Source organism: Manihot esculenta, chromosome 4, assembly GCF_001659605.2.
Source record: "Manihot esculenta cultivar AM560-2 chromosome 4, M.esculenta_v8, whole genome shotgun sequence".
Lineage (NCBI taxonomy): Eukaryota > Viridiplantae > Streptophyta > Magnoliopsida > Malpighiales > Euphorbiaceae > Manihot > Manihot esculenta.
The window spans coordinates 995,366-1,018,533 of record NC_035164.2 but is presented as its reverse complement, the minus strand read 5'-3'; the positions used below and the strand labels follow the sequence as shown (position 1 = coordinate 1,018,533).

Here is a 23,168-nt window from a genome sequence, read left to right as displayed (position 1 = left end):
AGAAGTAATAGAGAGTATGAGCAATTAAAGCAACCGTACCCCTCCCAATTAAATCAAGTTTGTGCAAACTTGTGAACTCAGACATGATCACATGAGTTCAATTCAATTCAAAAAGCCTTTTCTACTTCTTCAGAATAAGCGTTTATTATTATTTTTTTGCCCGATTCAAGGGAACAGTGGGTTAAAAGAGCGAAAAATTTACTATTTAACTATGATAATATAAAAAAACTCATCAATTCGTTTCTCAATTTTATAAAAAAATGTTAAAATATCTCTTAGATTTTAAAAAATTTATTAATGAGTCTTCCTATAAATTCTAACTATTAAATATTTTATTATTTAATCGATTCATATAATATAATAAAAAAATTTATTAATTAGTCTGTCCATCGTGTGTGTAGACTAATCCGTGTCTATATCTTCATTTAGAGGTAAATTAGTGCACAACTTGAGTCTTTTAGTGTCTCTATGGTCCCCTCAGTCTCCAAGTTTGTTTGTGTTTGGACCACAACCCATAAAAACATAGGGTTTCTGAAGGACAGTGATCAGATTTTCAGCCACTCAACTCGTAGTTTTTTTGCACTTAAAAGACAAAACGTACTCTCACTCAGTTCCTTCATTACACAATCAGAAAGTTACTTATAATTTCTAAATCCCTAAGCTCACAACAACTTGAATTTGGAAACATGATCATTAATTGTTCTGCAAGAATTCACATGAAAGGTATAGGAGATTCAATCAATCATGTTTTGATTTGAAAACTCAATTAATTGTTTTAATTAACATTTTAACCAGAAACCACATGAAACTTGCAAATTGGTTCATATGAGAACTTGCTTAAATGATAAATTTAAAGTAACACGTAATTAAAATAATGTGAACTTAAAACCCACTAGATCTGACTATTTCTTTTTATAAAGAGATTAAGGAATTAAAGGATGATTCTGAAATAAATGGTCTATTCAAAATCTTTGACACTTGAAAATTTTCTTACACGTTATTGTTGGAGAAATGAGGAGAATGAAGTGTCCCAAATCACATGGCTCTCGAGAATTCCATGTTTAGGTATTTTAGCACAAACACAAAGGTGGTAAAGAAATTCAACGTAATTGAAAGAATTTCTCCTCATTTTTTATCCAACTTCTTCGCTGGCAAATAAAATTAATCATGGTTTACTTCAAAAAAGGATGAAAAATGGAACCCACACTTAAATAAGAAGAGTATATTTCGGTTTAAATCGAAAAATCAAATTGAACCGACTGATTTCGATTCAATTTGATTTTTCGATTTAAATCGAGATATACTCTCTTTTTAAGTGTGGGTTCCATTTTTCATCAACAGTTTAGTTAATAAAAACATTTCATTTGGTTCGATTAATATTTTTTAGATTATTCGATTCTCAATTCGATTCAGTTTAAACGTATTAAATAACCGACTAACCAAACTAACCGATTTTATTATATACTATTATATTAATCCTTATCTAATTCAGCTAGCAGGTCAAACTCAACCTCTTTCTTTCCTCCCTTATTCAACCTAGCCAGTAGTTAGGGGTGAGCATTCGGTCGGTTCGGTTTAAAACCGAACCGAATAAACTGAAAATCAAAATTTTAGTGTTTACGAAAACCGAACCGAACCGATTTTGATCAGAAACCGAATCGAATCGAACCGGTCTGATTCGGTTCGATTCGGTTCGGTTTGATTGGTTTCGATTTTTAATAATTTTTTTATTTTTTACACTTTATTTTTAATATTTTAAAATTTAATTAAAATATTTTAATCTTAATATGATTTAATTTCTCTATATTATTGAAAAAATATATTATTATCACTAATCGGTTCTGTTTGATTTTTTCGATTTTTTTCTGATCAAAACCGAACCGAACTGAAATAACCGAAATTTCTGAAATTAAAAATCGAACCGAACCAAAATGTATAAAAAATCGAACTAAAATTTTAAATCGATTCGATTCGGTCGGTTTTTTCGGTTTGAACCGAATACTGCTCACCCCTACCAGTAGTTAAGTTCAAACATATTAAATTTGTAAACTTCGGTTTTGATATAATGGAACTAAACCAATTTTTTTCAGTTTAATTTGATTTAATTATATTTTTAAAATTCAATTTTTGATTTTTTCTACTCGAAACTGAACCGATGGATTTCATATCTCTATCCACACTTTGGAATTAAAATTATTAAACACACGTGGTTGAATCGATTTATTACACAATAAAAATAAAATTAACCAAACTGAATTAATTTAGAAATTAAATTAAATTTTATATTTATTTTGTTCGGTTTGATTTTAATTTTTTTAAAAAAATTCAGTTATTTTTATTTAATTTTAATTAGAAAAAAGTTAATAAAAATTGAACCGACTAGTTAACAATACTATATTATTTTAATAATATTAGGTGTGTAATCAAACCGAACCGAATTTTGTAAAGCTCATATTTATTTATTAAAAAATTTTAGAAGTTCGAACTCGACTTAAACTCTAATATTTAGTTTAAATTCAATTTAAGAATTAAATATTATAATCGAGTTTTAACTTTTAATAATATATGAAATTATTCATGAGTTTATGTAACGAACTAGTTTACGAGCTTAGTTAAACGAGACTACACACGAGTCTATTTAACGAACTAGCTTGTGAGCCTACTCACGAATTTAAAAATGAGCAAGCTCATAAGGCTTAACGAACCGAATACTATTAAGTTTAAATTCGGCTCGTTTAGGTGACGAGTCTCAAAATTAAGTTCGATTGAGTTTTCATCGAATCAAATCTCAAATAACTCGAGAATAGTTTAATTCATTTATACTTCTAAATAATATTGGTAAAAATAAATTCTAATCAAACTTAAAATACTTAATTAAATCTTAAAACATTAAAAATACAAGTGTAAAAAATTTAAAAAAATTAACTGAAGTTAAATTGATTTATTTTTTAATTTAATTTAATTTTTATAAATATTTAAAATTTAATTTTCAATTTAATCCAGTTTTGTTCAAAATTGGCTCGCATGACGATTATGTATTCCCAATGCCTTAATTTCTCTATAAATCCTTGAAACCAAAATTAAAAATAAATGAATAATATCATGCTCAATCAATTGTATAATACAACTTTTTCTTTATGAAGGGTCAATAAAACTTAAATTTTTGTCCAAAATTTACATGATCAATCCAATTAGAGGGGAAATCAGATTGAGTTTATGTTTCATGTAATTTAATTCGATTTTAGCTTTATTTTAGACTTTTTTATAATTGATTTAACCTCATTTAATTATAATTTTTTATTTCAGAATATCAGAGAAGAATTTCCATATTAATTCAAAAGAATCAATTTCTTTTTTCTATAATTGATTGAAGAAATATCAAGTACACCAAATTAAATTACTTTTACCTTAGCAAATAACTATTTTGTGATATATCTAATAGGATTTGAAAGGAAGTGCCGTAAAGATTGCGAGATTAATAGGGTTTGAAAGGAAGTGCTGCAAATATCCGAGATTAAGAGGGACACGTGTGTTTGGGTGGTAATTAAAAAAATAAAGAAAATTATGGCGCATGTCACCTTGAATGGGCCTAATTTTCAGAGGAAGGCTAGAATTGGCCCACAATATATATTGAGGCTAGAGAAATCAAAAACTACAAGGATACTTGCCTGTTTTCCAGGAAACCAATCGAGTCTTCGAGGACAAAGTCCCATGCCACAAATGGCGCTTACGTGACCAAGAGCAAAAATTGGCAAATCCGCCATAAGCGTTGCTAAAATTTTCTAGTGACTGTAATCAGCTTTCTCTCCCTTTTATATCCAACAACCTTTCATTTCTTTCTTCTCACTTCATCAAAACAAAGAACAATCATGTCTTGCTTTAAGGGAAAGTACCATGGTAATTTTTTTTTTGTTCTCTCTTGTCCTTCTCTAGTCATTCATGGGTTCTGTTTTGTTTTTGTCTTGAATGATTTAAGAATGATAATTGGTCAATTTCAATTTATTTGCAGCTGCTTTTGTGCTAGATTTGTTAATATCTGATGATAGTCTTATTAAGATAAGTAATGATTTCCAAATCATTGATTCATTTTCCCTTGCAAAATGCTGTGCAGATGAACTGATTGCCAATGCTGCTTACATTGGAACCCCTGGAAAGGGAATCCTTGCAGCAGATGAATCAACTGGCACAATAGGCAAGCGTTTAGCTAGCATCAATGTTGAGAATGTTGAGTCCAATAGGCGAGCTTATCGCGAGCTCCTCTTTTGTGCGCCTGGAGTCCTTCAATTCCTCAGTGGTGTGATCCTTTTTGAGGAAACACTTTACCAGAAAACAACTGATGGTAAGCTCTTTGTTGACATTCTCAAGGGAGGCGGAGTTCTTCCAGGAATCAAAGTTGATAAAGGCATTGTTGAGCTTCCTGGAACCAATGGTGAAACTTCAACTCTTGGTCTTGATGGCCTAGCTGAGCGCTGCCAGAAATATTATGAAGCTGGTGCTCGATTTGCTAAATGGCGAGCTGTGCTAAAAATTGGTCCAACTGAACCATCTCAGCTTGCTATCAGTGAGAATGCCAATGGCTTGGCACGTTACGCCATTATCTGCCAGGAAAATGGCTTAGTACCTATCGTCGAGCCGGAGATTTTAGTCGATGGATCTCACGATATTAATCGCTGTGCTGATGTGACTGAGCGTGTTCTTGCAGCTTGCTACAAAGCTCTAAATGATAACCATGTGCTGCTTGAAGGAACACTTTTGAAGCCAAACATGGTGACCCCTGGCTCAGATAGTGCAAAGGTGAAACCTGAGGTGGTGGCTGAGTACACAGTCAGGGCTTTACAGCGGACAGTTCCTCCTGCTGTTCCTGCTATTGTGTTCCTTTCCGGCGGACAGAGCGAGGAGGAAGCCACCATCAATTTGAATGCAATGAACAAACTCAAATGCAAAACACCATGGTCACTTACATTCTCTTTTGGCCGTGCTCTTCAGCAGAGTACTCTCAAGGCATGGGCTGGAAAGGAGGAAAATGTGAAGCCGGCCCAGGCTGCTTTACATGTAAGATGCAAAGCGAATTCAGAAGCTACTTTAGGTTCCTACAAAGGTGATGCTACGTTGGGAGAAGGTGCTGCAGAGAGTCTTCATGTGAAGGATTACAAATACTAAATCATTTCGAGTTCTATTCTAATGAGCAAGCAAAGATATCTAACGAGATGGTTCATAGATTGACTACTTGAGAATGGTGGTCCTCAATTTTCCTTTTATTTTTAAATTTGTTCCTCATACAATATTCAAATTTTCTCTTCAGTCTGGCTTTCTGAAGAAACTATCAATTATGCAGCAGAGTTGCCCTGCATTATTTAGTGGGTACACAGATGAATGCACTATATCATTTGCAGCACAAGTTTCAAGATCAACTTTGGATTCTTTTTGTTGGATGTTAATGTTACTCCAATAATGGATTCTAGCTCTCTTGTTATTTCTGCAAGTCTGCCTGAGCTTGTCCCATTCTAGCTATCAAGCTTTGTCATAACTGTTGTTTGTTTGTGTGCTTTCTTGGCAGCTTGTATTTTCCATGAAAATTTCCTTGAATTGGATGCACTCATTTGCACTTATAATCATCTATAATGTTACAGTGATGCTTGAAGAACAATTCAAATCTTTTGGATGAAAACATTTGTGAAGCTTTTCAAGATCATTAACGAGTAGTAGGCATGAATATGGGATTTCAAGTTCTTGAGTTCCGGGTTTGGTTTTTCAAATGGTAAACAAATTTGCTGTGGGGCTCTCGGCCTTGGTGCATGATCAGATCAGCTGAATAGTAGAGAATCTACTTTAATCTTGAAATCATTTCTCTTTTATCAACTCGAAAATAGTGGGTGGCCAGTCTATTCATTAAAAAAAAAAAAAAGGCAAAATGAAGAACATGCAACAACAGAACATTTGCTTGATACAAAAGTTGATGGTGAATTACAATGAGAGATCTAGTTGCAGGAAATTAATAATACCCACATAATCTTATATATATATATAATAAAAATACCACAAATACCAAATTTTTTTTTCTGATTATTTCTAGATCTCATAGATCATGCAACAGCTGGTTTAACCTGAACAGAAGGGAAACAAAGCACAACAATTTTCTGAACAGCAGTAGAAAATGTAAGAGAAAAATCAATATGACTAGGAAGGTTTTGAAATGCATCATAATCTTGTTTCTTGTCAAAAGTCATTGAAATAGCATGAGTAAACTCTTGTGTAAGAATCTCTGGGTTGTCCAAATCTCTTCCCCTGTTAAAAACACAAACACGTATATTAATTAAAACTTGATTTTCTAGGTGAAATTTACAGAAACATTAATGATTAAAGAATAGTTACCATTCAAAAGACTTGACAAGATCAGTTTCAGAAACCAGCTTCTCCAAGCCTTTCATAATCTCCTCTACCTCAGCTCCTGCCTTAAACCTAAAAATCACCAAGTGCTTGTATCCTCCCATGGCAGCCAACTCTTTGACAAGTGAACCCTAAAATTTGCCACTCAACCTTTGATATATATACACACAAAGAGAGACGCTTGTTATTCATGTGTCAACCTCAACAGGCCCATCTGTCCACCGTCACATCTCACGCCCTTTTTTAACAAATATTAATATAAAATATATAATTTATATTAAATTAATTATTTATATAAACAAATTCAAATAATAAATAATTAATATATAAAATTTAAATTCATTATATATTAATTTTTAAATTTAATTATATATTATTTATATTTATTTTATTAATATTTAATTAAATCAGTATCTAAAATTATCCAACTCATTACTAAAATATAAGAAAATGGTACAATATTGCATGGCTTAAGACCCACTAGTCAGCAACTTATTTGCTCCACCTTACGTCAAAGTTTGTCCTCATCACCATTGTCTTGAAATCTTCGCTTTTGGACACATGAAGTGGGGCCCTTTTTAACGGGTTAGTGCATATTTTCTTTAAATTTGGATTTTTATTTTCCATAGGTGTTGAGAGCTTTTAATTTTACGATTTCTTTCTCTCCTTTATGAAAATTTTAAATAATTGAATCGAAGGTTTAAAGAGAGAAGAGAAGAGTGCGGAGCAGTGGAGTTTGACTCCGGCGGAGTGTGTAACTGAAGATACCTCCGTTCCGTAATTTGTTTAGGCGTTTTATGTGTAAATACTTTTGTATTAATAAAAAAAAAAATTTAAATTTATTTCATAAAATTAATTTATAAAATAATTTGAAAATAGTACAGAATATAATATAGTAGACAATAGAATGCTTACTGCCGGCTTTTTTGTCCATGTCGTCGTTTTCATATCTGCCCTTTATCTTTAAGGAATCTTTATTTTTACTCCCTCTTTAATTTTTCACATAAAGTAGGAGACAAAGTTGTGAGGTTATTGTCATCAATTACATGTCTTGGGAGATTTTTCACTTTCACATTTACACACACTTTTACCCCTACATTAAAATTAATTTATTAAAATTTTATCTATTTAATATTTAAATACATAAATTTAATAATAATTAAACATAAACTAATTCTATTATTAATATTTTTTTAAAAAAAATTAGAACTAATCACATGTATTACTGAGTATATTTTAAATTGTAATATGTATTTCTAAATTTTTATCAATAAATAAAGTTAAATAAAATTAATTTTATCATATCATGAAAATTTATTGCGTAATCACTAAAATTTTAATATATTTAGTTAGTAATAAATTAAACTATTTGATATAATATAATAATCATCCAAAATAAATTAATAAATTATAAATTAACACTCGAAGACAATATCACATGCTAAAAGTCTAATAAAATAATACTCAGTTTTACCGATAATAAAAAAGACTAAAACATCATAGTTCATAGTCTTTTATTGAAATTCTCTCTTTGATAGGATGAAATTTTATAGAAAATTACTATTAGAGAAGACAATTTAATAAATCTTTATTACATTTATAATCACAAGATCCCATAACTATTAATCTGTACTAACCGGATTGTTTTGAAAATGTGATAGCTAACTCGATCTTCTTATAATATAAAAACAGATAAATATGGAGATCAAAATATATAATTTTTATACAATTACTCTTAATTTAAAGTATTACATTACATTAACCATTCTCTTTAATTGATTAATTGAGTGTCAACTAACTAATTGAGTGTCAGAGTGATATTGCCGACCACCTCACATCTATTTCTTATAGATCGACCAATTATAATACATTTCAAGCCACATCACTATTTTTATTATTTTACAACCAAAAATTTATATTTATTTATTATGATTTTTATAAATTTAAAACTTTAATAAGTCATAACAATCAGGTGTTTAATAGGTTAATGTTAAATAATATAAAAATGTGAATATATATTTAGTCAAACTCAATATGATTTTATTTATTTTCTAATCAAATTTAGTTTGAAAATATTAATATTTATTTAATTTTTAAAAAAATCAAACTCAAATTCATGTACAATGAAAAAACACATAAATTAATTATTTAATTTTAAAAAATATATTAAAATATTTTTAAAAAATTTAAAATCTACTAATTAATCTATCAATAAATTTTAACTATTAAAATTAGAAAAAAAAATTTAAAATACGCTAGATTATTTTGATTATTCACTTAGACAATTTTAAAAACAAAATTTAATCTTTTTTTACTGTATATAATAATAATTATTTTGTTTAAAATTTTAAAACGTAAATCGAAAATTAATCAATGGATTTTTTTTTAACGTAATACCCATTCCTCTTATTAAGATTATCACTATTAGATGCACAGAATCTACAAGTTAGTAGATTCAAAACATCAACAAGATGATGATTTATTTTATTTTATTTTATTTTATTTTATTCATAAAACGGGGGACAGGGTAACCCCTCGTGCACGGAATAATTGGTTGAGTACACGTCTTATCTGGCAGTGGCAGTGTGCCCTAAACATTAAACACTAAGACGGTCTTTAATAAATAGCCTTTCTCTGCAACACCGCGTTTGCCTTCCATGTCTATTTTTCTTTTTAGTTTTCTCGGGAAAATGAAATAGCCTTCGTCAATTGAGTTGAGCTTAGAATTTATTTTTTCATTAAAATTAAAATTTATTTGTAAATTTTAAATTAGTTTTTTAAATATAGTTTTAAAATATTATATATAAATTTCTATGTTTTTAGAAAAATTATTTACTTATCTTTTAATGTTTTTTATTTTTGTTTTGAAACTTATGATTTTATGTATATTTTATTCATACGTTTATTATTATTTAATTTTGATAACTTAGCATTTTATATTTTTATTTTAACCCTTTATTTTTATAAACATTTCATTGATAATAGAAATTACAGGAACCAAAGTACAATGATTTTAGTAGACATTTTTTTTTTCAAATTAAACGAGTACATTTTAATTAAATTTTAATTAAGACAAAGAAACCTTGAGATTTTGTTTAATTAATGAACTCAAAAATTGACAGTTTATTTAAAAAAATAAAGTTATTGAAATTTCATTGCTTTTAAACAATCACCATTCTAAATTTAAAAATACTGAAAAATAAAAAATGCTTTGAAATTTATTTATTAAAGCATGAAACAGATTTTTTTTTAGAGTAAATATGTGAGAATTTTATTACTAAATCAGAAGTTAATTAACAATAAACAGAGGGATGGGTTTTCAAACTCCTAGGCCTGATAAAAGAATGAGATCGTATTGCTAAAGTGTGAGCAACTACATTCGCATATCCATATATAAAGCAATATTGAATTTTGTCGATTTCTTAAATAAAAAACTTTACAATCTGAAAAGATTAAGTCAAAAGTGGAATTATTTTAATCACTTGCTGCATTTATAGCATTTATTATCAGCAAATGATTAGATTCAATAACAACTGAACTCCAGGACTTTGATTTTGCCCAGCTAATGCCTCTCTGAAGGATAGCGCTTTTGCTTGTAACGCAATGAACTATTCTTATTGCGTCTAAGATTTTGCAGCAATAAAATGACCAAGGTACTTGCAACAAACCATGCCTCCTCCAACAGACCTTCCATCCCCATGCAAAGAAGCATCAACATTAATCTTTAGCTTTTCAACCGGTGGCCTCATCCATATTCGATTAGCTGGACCTGCAGAAATCGATGGAATTGTTGGACAAAACCTGCTTGCTGTCCATTCCTGCAAAACACGACGAGCCATTTGAACTACACCCATAGGAGCCGTACTATGATGATGCCATACTCGTTGATTTCTGCAGACCAAATAGCCTACAAAATCATCAAAATTTCCTCAGCTCGTGCCATCGTAGCCATCTGAAACACATTCTCCAACCAAGCCATCCAAGAAACAGCCCCAGAAAAAAGCCATCCAATACTCGTTAACATCCAAACATTCCTAGCAAAAGAGCACTGCACAAACAAATGCAATAATGATTCCTCATGGGCATGACACATAGGACAGATATTCTCAGCATCCACCCTCCTCCTTTGTAACATCTGCAAACAAGGAAGCACTTCACGAAAAAGACTGCCAATCAAAATTAAGAATCTTTGGCAGTACCTTGCATCTCCAAAGATTCTTCTATAATTGTGAAGTAGCCACAGATACAGTATTCAGGGAGCTTTGTAAATGCCTATAAGCACTCTTCACTGAATACCTTCCCTTCAATTCAAATTTCTAATTATACCATTTGTCTAGTACTCGACAATTTAGCAACATAATGGAAAAAATGGCAGCTTTATCACAATCATTGAAAAGAGTCTCAACCAATGGAACATTCCATCTTCCATCACTAATTAAATCTGAAACAGTGAACTAATCATTCATAACTGGCCTTACCGAGGTCACCACCGAACTATCACCAACTGGTAGCCAAGGGTCACTCCAAATAAGAATTGATTCACCACTACCCACTCGATAATACATTCCAAATTTTAATAAGTCACGAGTCTCCCAAATACTCTGCCATAGGTAACTAGAAATAGATGCCAATGGAGGATTAAAAAAACTGGAAGTAGGAAAATAACGTGCCTTCAAGACACGAGTAACAAAAGAATTCGGTTTAGTAATAATGTTCCAACTTTGTTTCCCCAGCAAAGATAAATTAAAATCACGAAGCCTTTTAAATCCTAGACCCCCAAGGTTTTTTGGCAAAGACATACGATCCCAAGCCATCCAATGGATACCCTTGCTATTTACACCACCAGACTCCCACCAAAACTTGTTCATCATCCCTTCAATTTCATAACACAGAGTTTTAGGGAGCAAAAAGAGGCTCATAACATATGATGGCATAGCTTGCAAAACTGTCTTCAAAAGAATTTTCTTACTTGCTCGAGAAAGCATATCAGACTTTTAGGAACCCAAAGAGTCTTTCTTCTCTACACCCAACACGCCACAATTGTCTCTTCTTATATCAGTAGAGGTGTTGGTGCTAAAAGTCTTCTTCAAAGTATTTGCCTCCAACCAATCTGCTTTAAGAAATATAAGACTGTCATCCGCAAAGAAGAGATGGGAAATAACAGGCCCTCCTCATGACATATGACTCCTATGCAACATACCCAAAGAATTGTGTTTCTGCAGCATTCTAGACAAACCTTCAGCACATAAAATAGCCCTCTAGTCGGAATAATCGGGCCAAGTTGCTTTCCTTATTGTAAATTCCAGTACGATACCGTTGATAAACACTGATACACTAGATTAATCCATGCTGCAGGAAAGCCAAAATGAGCAAGAACATCTCTCACATAAGACTACTCCATGTTATCATAAGCTTTACCAATATCCATTCTTAACGTTGCTGAATAATCCTTACCCCTAGTACGCTGATGGTAAGCATGCATAACCTCAAGGACCAATATGCAGTTTTCCTGTATACTCCTTCCTAGAATGAAAGTACTCTGACTTTTCGAAATTAAATTAGGAAGAAGACACTTTAACCTATTTGCCACCATTTTGGTCATAATCTTAGTATCAGGCCCAGGCCCAGGCCCAGGCCCAAACCCAAAAGAAAAAATATGAAAATTTTAATATATTTTTATAAGAAAATTCCGACAATATATTTAAATCAAGTTATAAAAATCATTAATCTCAAAAATAAATATAAAATCCTATTGATTGGTGTGACACTTAGAGACTACATTGCAGAGAGCAATTGGTGGCAAATCACCCATCACATTTGGATCTGTTTTTTCAGAATCAAAACTAGGGTAGTCTCATTTCAAGAATCAAGAAATACACCCGAATGCAAGTAACCAAGATTTCGGACCCACCACATCCCAGTATCGCTGGTAAAGTCCCGGATTGAATCCCTCCAATCCAAGAGACTTGTCAGGATGCATAGCACTTCTCACTTCCTCCACCGAATACGGCCTCAGAAGTAGATTACTGTCATCTTCATAAACAAGAACTGGAATACAATCTAACACATTACCTGAATCACAAGCTTTCGTAGTGAAAACAATATTAAAATAGTCAACCATTACCTGGCCCAAATTTATATCCCAAGTTTACATCTTTCAACTGACTAATCTGATTTTTCTTCTTTCTTGCCGTTGCAGTAGAATGGAAGAAACGCGTAATATGGTCGCCATCTCTCAACCAAAAAACTTTCGCCCTTTGCTTCCAATAAACCTCATGTTGACTAAGTAGATCATGGTACAACTGCTTCATTCTTTTGAATTGTTCCATGTCTGAACGAATGTAGTCAACGATTGCAAACAGGAATCAATCTCAGCCTTGAACTTCTGCTTAAAATCTCTACCTCAATCCATCAAAATATTCGCACAAGCTTCCAATCTCTGCAAAAGATCAAAATGGGAAGAATCAACCCAGCGCTGAACCACCAACTCTCGACAAGCAACTTTCCTGCACTAGTTATTCTCAAAACGAAAGCGAACAGATTGTCCTCTAGGAATAAAATAGCTCAAATCAAGTGATACTGGTAAGAGATCAGAAGAAGAAATTTGCAACACCGACCCCCTAGCTTGAGCAAATTGAATTTGCCACTCGCGATTCGTCAGAATTCTATCCAGTTTTTCTTCAACAAAATCCTCCCCTCCTCTCCCATGTTCCCAGGTAAACTGATAACTAGACATATGAAAATCAAACAGTCCAGCTTATTGCACTGCAGAACAGAACCCATTAAAGTAAGGCAAAACCACCACTATGTCCCTAAGCATCAACATAAAAACAACCATTATAACGTAACAACTGTTTAATTTCATTTATGTTAGTAGCATTACCCAAAATGTGGCTTTTTCAAAGTAACAAACTCCTGTAAAGCACGTACTGCTCATGGGTTGCCAAGCCCACGACAGTTCAAACTAATACTACTCATTGTTGTCGAGTCCGAATCCTGAAACCCACCGTTGATCCTTTTTTGGCCAATGAGTCATTCCCTATGGGGCCATTTGGAAAAGAGCTTTGAACTGGGCCTGTTCTTTTCCGTTTAGGGTCTAGAATTTTTACCCCTTCCTCTTGTTCATCTCCAGCATGGGAATTATCACCCCACCATTCCCGTTTCCTTGCTTATCCCCTTTAAAATTTGAATTACGATCTCCATTGGAAGTAGAAACATCCCCTCCAAAACTGCCTTGCCATCCACCTTCCATATTTGGTTCATGCAGCCACCGTGCACTAAATTGACGTTGAGGAGGCTCTCCTGGTGACTCAAGCAATAACCGATAAAACTTCTCTGTGAGATCCAAGTAGCCACATAGATAACAAAAACTCGAAAGCTTTTCATATTGCAATGATGGCCAAAACCAATCCCCTTCCTTCTTCTTTAATTTTATCTCCTTCTTGAATTGCCTCCTAACATCCCATTTAACAGGGACTCTCATATACTTACTCCATGAACGATTATTAGGATCCGTAGCCAGAAATAAAATGATCTCATTCCCAATCTTTTCAATTGCTTGACCCGACAGACACAACCACACACTTGCACCCATATATCAAAGTGAAAAAGAGGCACCTCTAATGGATGCGAGAAACCCCTCAAACAATCCAAAAGCAGTATATTAGTATTAAAAGTTACAAGTGACATATCTAGGATACAATCAATATCAACCTCGTAGTAGAACTGGAACACATATAAGCCTCCCTCCTCTTCTCTAATAGAAACCCAATGAAAGGTCTCCACAACGCAGCTAGCTTTTGTTTCATTTCATTGAAGTTTATCACTCTATCCGATAGAAATCGACCAACCAAACACAACGAAAAATCCACCCCTCCTTCATTAACATCGTCCTCGTCAAGCTCCAATCCTTGATCATTATTATGGTCGTCCTCAACAGATAGATGGGTCATGTCAACAAAAACATCATCAGCATTCTCCATAGTCACAAAGGATAAACAAATGAAGAAAAACATCAAAACTTGTCAATAGACAAGACAACGAGTTCCCTAGAAAAGAGAAACCTTAATCATCAAAGAATATCCATATGAGAGTTCTGAGCATGAGGTAGACTTATGATAATAAATAAGAGAGTATCTATTGGAATTAATTCAAATAGGTTTGATTTGGTCTTCAGAATATATACTTTAAGATTTAGATTTATTTGTTTAAAATTTTTTAATTTCAATCTTTAATTTTCAACAGTACTTCAACTCAAATTTAATCAAATCAATTTTCTGATATTTTCATTAATTGGATAATTTTTAATTTAATAAGTAAATTTAATTGAATCATTTTTCATTAATTATCAATGCTGCGGATTTAAAACTCTATACAATTAACAACCAAAAATTATTGTACATATGATAATTTTTGTCATAAAAATTATCAGTCTACAAGTTTTTCAGCTCTATCACCAATATAAGAAAGATTCAATTCTACATTATTAATTTCTCTCTATTTGTTTGCTTTTCTTGACAAATACAAATATGGAGAACACTACTCACCACCAACCTCAAATGATTTATTTAACCTAATGGCATAGCTCTAACATTTGTGTTTTCATATGTAATTACCAAACAAGCTAGAGTGTCTTTTCTTGATTATTTCAAGATATATATGCTGATAAAACCTGAATTTAGATAATATTTAGAAATTTTTTAGTGATTAGGGTTTCATTTCTCTCCGTCACCGCAAATACCTACTGAGAAATAAAAAGAATTTAGAAAATATTATTATGCCTATTTCTCTACCGACTCAAATTAACTATATATTTATTTTTTAGATTTTGATGAAAACATAAAATTTATGAGATGCTACTGATCACCAAACAATCTCTAACCATTCATTTAGGCTAATGTCATAGGTTACCAAGCCAGCTCTAATATTGATTTCCCTACGTATTTACCAAACCAAGCTCTAATACAGTTTTCTTCATGATTTGTGTTTTTGTCTGAACTTCAACGCAAACTCTCTTATTTTATTTATTATTTTAAGTTAATATTTGCCTTAACTATTAAATAATTAAAGTATATATATATATACCTTGATAATTAAAGAGAACCGATTTTGATGAGGACTGGATAAGTTAAGCACGATCTAATCTGAATAAAAAATAAATACAAAACTCCAATGCTATGATTGGCTCCACTGATTCACTCCGAATTCATAAATTCACATGTTGTGGATAAAATCGATATAACGTGAGTGAATGAATACAATATGACTTAATCGATTCTATATTTATTAACAGATTGTTCACTATTAATGAGCTACCTGATATATCTACGAGAAGACGTCCCTGTACAATCTGATGAGAATGGCACAATATTATTGAATTTCAGATATTTTAATGTTCAACTATACGACGAACTAAATCTATGAATGTGTTTGAGTTTTGTATGTGTTATACTTTATGTTATGGTATTTCTTTTACTAAAAATTTTCACTTAATATTATAAATTTATATTATATAAAAGTAAAAAAATAAAAAAATAATAAAAATTTCTAAACTACGCTTTATTTGAAAATGATAACATGTTAACCCCAAAAAAAAAAAGAATCAGTTAGATTAATATTCATTTGAATTCAAATTCATTATGTAATTAATTAAATTCTATGAAACATTATTTTTAACGATTTTAAGGAATTAATATACCTTTTTTGAAAATATTTTGAAATCATATAATATAAAAATTTGCAATTACACGTTTCACAATATTGTCAAAAAAATTACATTAGTTAATTAATTTTTTAAAAAATTACAATTTATGAAATTTAGTTATATATTATATTTATTTTTTTAAAATCATATAAATATTTAAATATTTATGAGAATGCATGGAAATACTAGAGTTCGATCTAAAATACTCTTAATTATTTTAATTATTAACAATTATATTTACATTTTAAAGTGGAGATTATTTATATTATTTTAATTTATTATTTAAAAATTCAAAATTTTGGGATAAAATTATTAAAATAATATATTCAAATATTAAATAATTATAAAAAGGATTATTTTGCTGGAACATAATTAAGGAGTATTAAAAGGAATAAGTTTTAGTTTTGTATAGTGAACAATGAAATTATCTAATATATAAAATTATTAACTTAATCTATTTGAAAGTATGATGATTCTATAACTAAATTTAATTATTTCTTATGTCAAGAGTTAAAATATTTTTAAATATTAAAAAAAATTAATATTAATAAAAACTTTAACGATTGACAAAAAAAAATTAAATAATAAAATTTGATAAAAATATTTAAATATTAAAATAAATTAATTATTTTTAAAAAATTAAAAGACAAAATAATTTACCCTTTGCAATAGAGGACAAAATTTTCCATTGACAACTAAAATCTCCATATTTATTACATTTTAAATTTTCTTTAATATTCATTTTGATCTTTTGAAATTAAAAATCTAATTTTTTTTTTATCTTTGGAAACTATTTAAGGAAAAAAATAAAATATTTACAATATTTCAATTTTTAAGCTATTATATTATATGATAGCAGCTTTAAAAATTCTCTACATTATGATTTACTATTTAAATTAATTTTTAAAATTTATATAAAAAAATTATTTGAATATTTATATAAATTTGAAGTTTTTAGTCCTATTAAAATTTCAAATAAGAAAATTGTTAAAGTAACTAAAAAACTAAAAAAAATATTATATTTTTATAATCTTTTCGTGAAATTTAATTTATTTTTATAAGAGAGTGTAGACGTCATTTTATAATTATATTATTTTTATGATTTGATTGATTTAGAGTTATTATAGATTCAATTATTAGCATATTTGGATTTGACCACTGCTAAATTTAAAACAATTTTTTTTTTAAATAGTTAATTAAGATGAGATATATAGAAAACAACTTAATGGTGAGTTTCTAAAAAAACGATTTTTTAAAAAATAATTATTTAAAATAACAGTTTCACATTTTCCATAAAAAGATATATTTTCATGAAAAAAGAAACTAGTATTTTTTTAAGAAAAATGTGAAATTCTAGATTTTTTTTTAAAAAGAAGTTTTTTCTTAAAAAAAATCTTTTTATTTTTTATTTTAATTAAAAAATAATTTTCCCGATATAGATAATGTCACTTCTATAATTATTTTGTTCAAAACAAAGTAATTATTACTTAATCACATAAATTAATTGTGCTTCACAAAAAAAAATATTTTTTATTTTAGATTTTTTTAAAGTAAGTTGATTTTTTTTGGTAATTAATTAAATTACATAAAATATTTAATGTTAATGAAAAATAATAACTTCAAATAATATATAAACATAATAATTTTTTTTAAAAAATAAAAATTAAATCTATAATATTTGTATTATAGATTTTATAAATTTATATACAATGATACATATTTTTGTAAAGTAATTATTTGTTTGAAAAATTATTAAATTAATAAAATAATAACATGTAAAAAATATTCACATTTTAAAATATAAAGATGATAATACTTTTTTTTTGTAACTAATAGAATAAATATAATTTTATTATATTACTTTGTATAAGAATGTATTTATATATTTGAAACATTAATTTCATGAATTTAATATATATTTTGTAAAATAATTATTTTACAAAAATAATAATTTTACGTAAATTTAGTATAAAAAATATACAATTTCCATAAATTTTAAACTAAATAACTATAGAAATTCCCTATAGATAATGTGTAACAGAGGAAGGAAAAAAAAAAAAAAAAAGCTGATTTCCTGATAAACGTATGGAATGAGTTTACATAACTAGGTATATAAACTTTTTCCTAAAGTTTTTTCGTAATTATCTAAAATTAATAAAATATATAATTTATTAAAAAATTAAGGTTAATTATTATTTGATAAATATATACTTTATAAAATTAATAAGATTGTGTAGGCTACAATTAATTTAAATAGGTATAAATTTAAATTATCAAAATTAATTTGATTTTGATAAAAATTGTGTAATAAATCTAATTGAATTAAATCTGTTTATTTTTAGATTGTGTAGGCTGCAATTAATTTTTCTAATTTAAATAGGTTACTAAATTATTTTTCTAACTAACAAATTTTAATACATATATTAAACTGAGATATATTATAAACTTGTTATAAATTACTAAAAACAAACTTGTAATTTACAATGAATAAAAAGGAAAATAATAGTATTTTTATAAGATGAATTAAGGAATAAAAATAAAAGTAAGATTAATTTTAGGTTTAAAAAATTTGAAAAGTAATAAAAATAAAAAACTTTTTAATATGACTATTCTACGTATGATTAAATATTAATAATTAAACATTATAAAATTTACATAATTCTAAATAATATTATAAATAAAATTATTTTGATAACTGCGGGCCACTGACACTCAGACCGAGATCGAGTTCTGAAAGAAGAGTCAGACCCAAAATCCATCAGAGACCACTAAATTGATCCATCAGCATACCACCTAATCTGCAGTTGAAGTAGGCTGGATTCATCGAGGGTCCGAACTCATCAGATAGGGACCGAGTTTGTCTGACGTGACCGAGAGGAGAGCAAGCCCAGTTATACTGCGATCCTATCAGCACGGACATCGGAAGAGAATTAAATGGTTATCTGACGGGAATGGACAGTTCAGTGTGACAGCGACAGATAGTACTGTAGCAGAACGACGATTATACATCGCCAAAGAATAAAAAAAATAGAATAAAGGAAGAAAACACAATCCATACATACTAAATTTTCATGTACACACAAAAATTCTATTTTTCTGAATCTCAAATCATATTAGAACAGTAAAACTTCTCCTATAAAAGCATATCATAGACAATGCTAAACAACATTGATTTCTCGCTTTCTTTCTCGGATGCTTTGTAAGTAATGAAGCCTTTCTCCATCTTCATTTTATTTGTTTGTTTGTTTTCTTTTTAAATATCTATATTAAATATTTTATGATATTTGTTATGTTAATAGAGTGCAGTAGTTCATGAGATCTTAAAATTTCTATAGAGATTAGGATTTGAAGGGATTCATAATTTGTGTTTTTTCTTTTAAATAGTTGAATTTCTCTTAATATGTAATTAGTGGTTAAATTATATATGTATATAAATTTATTTTCTGAATTTATAGAATTTTATTAACACTGTTGTATATAAATTTCTTAATATTCTTTTTATATTTTCTAAGTTACAACTAAATGATAGAAAATAAATTGTTTTATTAAAAAAATTTTTGGAAATAAAAGTTATTTTCTGCAAACTAAAAACTCTTGTTTGAATTGTTTTGACAGGTGGAATTTGAACAATTTCTACAGTTGATTGCCAAATGGAAGGAAACATGAACTTGTGGGTTGTAGTCTTAACATGGTTTTGCTGGACTGCTGTATTTGGATGGGCTAGAGATTGCCCCCTAACATCAAATCAACAACACACAACACTTGGGTATCCAGCAATAAGCTTCGACACTGAATCAGCAACTCCAAAAACCTACTCCCAGTTCTTGACGAATCTCCGAACTGAATTAAAAAGTGGAGCTGAGATCTATTCGATCCCATTGCTGCGTCAACAATCCAAAGTTCTCAGTTCCCAGAGATTTGTTCTGGTGACTCTTTCAAATTCCAGGAGTTCTGCCATCTTAGCAATAGACGTGGTGAATGTTTACTTGGTGGCTTATCAAGTTGGAACTAGTTCATACTTCTTTAACGATACTTCTGATTCTGCATTTTCTGATCTTTTCAAGGGCACAACCAAAACCAGGTTTAGATTCAGTGGTGGGTATCCTGATCTCAAAAACTTAGGTGCCGACAGAGAGAATGTCGACTTGGGAATCTATCCACTAGACAATGCTATATACGCACTCAACAGAGATAGCTCAATTCCTAGAGCGATTGCTGCTCCTCTTGTAGCTGTTATTCAAATGGTTTCAGAAGCATCACGAATCTCACATATTGAGCGAAAGATTAAAACTAATTTCTACCAAAGGTTTCGGCCTCTTGGTGATGTGATTAGCCTCGAAAACCAGTGGGGTGCTCTTTCCTCTGCAATCCAGAAATCTAATAAAGGAGTTTTTCAAGAACCAGTTCAGTTACAAAGATCAAATTATACTATTTTTAACGTAACCAAAGTTGACGAAATAAAACCCTACTTAGCACTCTTGTTGTTCGTATCCACAAACTCCATAACAAGCCTTGGACAAGAAATTGTAAAGAGTTATCTTTCCACTGAAAGCCTTGATGGGATGTGGCTTTGATAGATTACCTGTGCTCTCCTGCAGCATACTCATCGATCGTAGCTCACGGTTTTATATATATGGCTTAAATAATGAGCATGCATCGAGCTACTGCATGCCCAGCTTTTCTTTTCTGTGTAAAATTTGCAGTTGAAGAGTTTTCTCAGTTCCCCATCTTCTCACTGTGTATGATAATGAATCAAGTGGGGAATAAAAACCATCCTTCTTTACTATATAAAAAATGTCACTATCTTTAAGAGCAGCTGTGCAAAACATCTGAGCCTGTAATTCTCTTCCTTCTCTCTTGGGAATTTCTGGATTGAAATGCCTGGAAATTCCCTGCAGAGTTCTTTTATCAGTGCTTCTTGCTCGTTAATGGGGAGCTTGCGGAACAGGTTGATGAGGTATGCATGATTTGTGACGTGATGCGCGGATCTATCGAGGCAGTGCGTACTATGAGATGAAAAATTGGGTTGATTTTTATCGATAACTCTGTTCAAAGTGTTGTCTTTAATGGATCGTATTAACTAAGCACTCTAAATAATGAACTCAAAATTTGACATTTTATCTAAAAAAATTAAAGCTAATGAAATTCCATTGATTTTTAGCATTCATCATACTAAATTTCGAAATATTGAAAAATAAAAACTGCTTTGATATTAATTTATTGACTTTTAATAATAAAAATAAGAGTACTCCAGCCCAAATTTAATTGAATTAAATTTATTATAGAATCGACTTTTAAAAGGGAAAAATGAAGTTCGAGAATAATAAACATAAGAGAATTTCGAAGCAATCGAATAACAAACATCAGAGGGTTATTTCATCTGTTTTAATGGAAAAATAACAAAATAAATATTTTAAAGAACACACCTCAATAAAATAAAATAAAAAAAAATCGATATAAAAATCATGCAGAAAAATAGAGAAAAAAAACTGATAAAAAAACCCTTAGTTTTTTTTAGCTCTATCATCAAAAGAAGTTAGTTCTATCTTATTAATTTCTTTCTATTTGATTGCTTTTCTTGACAAATACAAATATGGAGAATATTGCTACTAACCACCAACTCTTTTTCTAACAAAACAACCTCAAATGATAGATTTAGCCTAATGGCATAGCTCTACTATTTTGTTTTTCAGATGTAATTACCAAACAAGCTAGAGTGTCTTTTCTTGATTATGTAAAGTTAATATTTTTTATCCAAATAGATATTTAGGCTTCTTTATTATTTTATTTTATCCCATTAAATATTTAAACTAAAAGTTTAATTCATTAAATTCCTACGTTTATAAAAATTGAATTAATTAAATAAAAATTAACTATTTTATTAATGATTTATAAAAAAATATATATGAAATTAGAATTATTTATGATCCGCTGCTACTGTATTTGTTGAATGATTATTGATTGCTATGGCTATTTCTCTAACAACTCAAAAGTAATAAATTTACTTTTTACATTTTGATGAAACATAAATTTTACGAGACGCTACTTATCACCAAATAATCTCTTAACAATTCATTCAGGCTAATGTCATAGGTTACCAACCCAGCTCTAACATTGATTTTCCCTACCTATTTACCAAACAAGCTCTACTACAGTTTTGTTGATGATTTGAAAAAAAAAAAATCAACAGAATATATATATTATGAAAATTATAAAATTATTTAAGTTAAAAGTACCCACTTAAAAATATAAATTTTTTTTTATACAATTTTTAAAGATAGTATTTGATGAGATAAAAAGAATTTTTTCTTTTTGTCAAATTTTAATAAAGAGTCTTTTTTTTTCTTCTTCTTCCACTTATCTTCTATTATTTTCTTTGCATTGCAATTGGAAAGCAAGCTATCTCTTTAAAAAATTGTGCATATCTAATTTGAGCATTGAGAACTCTCTACAGTAAGCATTTCAAATAGATATTTAAAATTGTGTGTTATAAAATCGTGTAAGAAAATAAAAAAATTATTTATTAAATAGCACTATAAAAATATATCGAAATAGTAACGGATATTAGTAATGGATTTAAAGTCCACAGGATAATTATTGGCTCCATTTTCTTTCATTTTTCATCATTTTCTTTCATTTTCTTTTATTTCCTTCAATTTTCTCTTCAATTTTCTTTCATTATTAATCTTCTTTTTCTTTCATTTTCTTCCATTTCCTTCAATTTCTCTTCAATTTTCTTTCATTATTAATCTTCCTTTTATCTCTTGATTTTTGTTGCATTTTCTTTATTTTCTCTCATATTTTTTCTTTCATTTTCTTCTATTTTCTTTCATTTTCTTCCATTTTCTTCCACTTTCTCTTTCACTTTCTATCATTTTCCCTTTCTTTTTCTTTCATTATTCATTCATTTACTTTCTTTTCTCTTATACTCTAACTTTTTTCTTTCATTCTTTTCTATATCTTCATTTTCTCTTTATTTTGCTTCATCTTTCTCTCATTTTTTTCTTTTTTCTTTTTTTCTTTTTTTTTTCTCATTTTCTTTAATTTTCCCTTTTTCCTTGTTTTCTCTTTGTTTTTA

The 23,168-nt window shown here is 29.4% G+C and overlaps 3 protein-coding genes across 3 annotated transcripts; 2 read left to right on the top strand and 1 right to left on the bottom strand.

The window, feature by feature from the left end:
• Nucleotides 1-3,689: 3,689 nt before the first annotated feature.
• Nucleotides 3,690-5,772, top strand: LOC110613616 (fructose-bisphosphate aldolase 8, cytosolic). The gene is made up of 2 exons (XM_043955805.1): nt 3,690-3,897; nt 4,112-5,772. Exons 1-2 carry the CDS (start codon nt 3,870-3,872, stop codon nt 5,158-5,160), a joined length of 1,077 nt encoding a protein of 358 aa, XP_043811740.1. The 5' UTR covers nt 3,690-3,869; the 3' UTR covers nt 5,161-5,772.
• Nucleotides 5,773-5,912: 140 nt separating this feature from the next.
• LOC110613967 (stress-response A/B barrel domain-containing protein At5g22580) lies at nt 5,913-6,540 on the bottom strand. Its single transcript, XM_021755408.2, has 2 exons — nt 6,373-6,540; nt 5,913-6,285 (listed from the first exon to the last, which is right to left on the bottom strand). Exons 1-2 carry the CDS (start codon nt 6,489-6,491, stop codon nt 6,084-6,086), a joined length of 321 nt encoding a protein of 106 aa, XP_021611100.1. The 5' UTR covers nt 6,492-6,540; the 3' UTR covers nt 5,913-6,083.
• A 13,200-nt stretch (nt 6,541-19,740) lies between these two features.
• On the top strand, nt 19,741-20,997 carry LOC110612756 (ribosome-inactivating protein gelonin). The gene has a single exon (XM_021753539.2). The coding sequence runs from the start codon at nt 19,741-19,743 to the stop codon at nt 20,662-20,664; it is 924 nt and encodes a 307-aa protein (XP_021609231.1). The 3' UTR covers nt 20,665-20,997.
• The last annotated feature ends 2,171 nt before the right edge of the window (nt 20,998-23,168 follow it).

Bases quoted from the DNA above. Each gene is read 5' to 3' on its own strand.
- LOC110612756 (XM_021753539.2), top strand. From the start codon at position 19,741: ATGGAAGGAAACATGAACTTGTGGGTTGTAGTCTTAACATGGTTTTGC.
- LOC110613616 (XM_043955805.1), top strand. From the start codon at position 3,870: ATGTCTTGCTTTAAGGGAAAGTACCATG. The intron at 3,898-4,111 runs GTAATTTTTTTT...AATGCTGTGCAG, and splicing joins CTTTAAGGGAAAGTACCATG to ATGAACTGATTGCCAATGCT.
- LOC110613967 (XM_021755408.2), bottom strand. From the start codon at position 6,491: ATGGGAGGATACAAGCACTTGGTGATTTTTAGGTTTAAGGCAGGAGCT. The intron at 6,286-6,372 runs GTAACTATTCTT...TGTTTTTAACAG, and splicing joins CTTGTCAAGTCTTTTGAATG to GGGAAGAGATTTGGACAACC.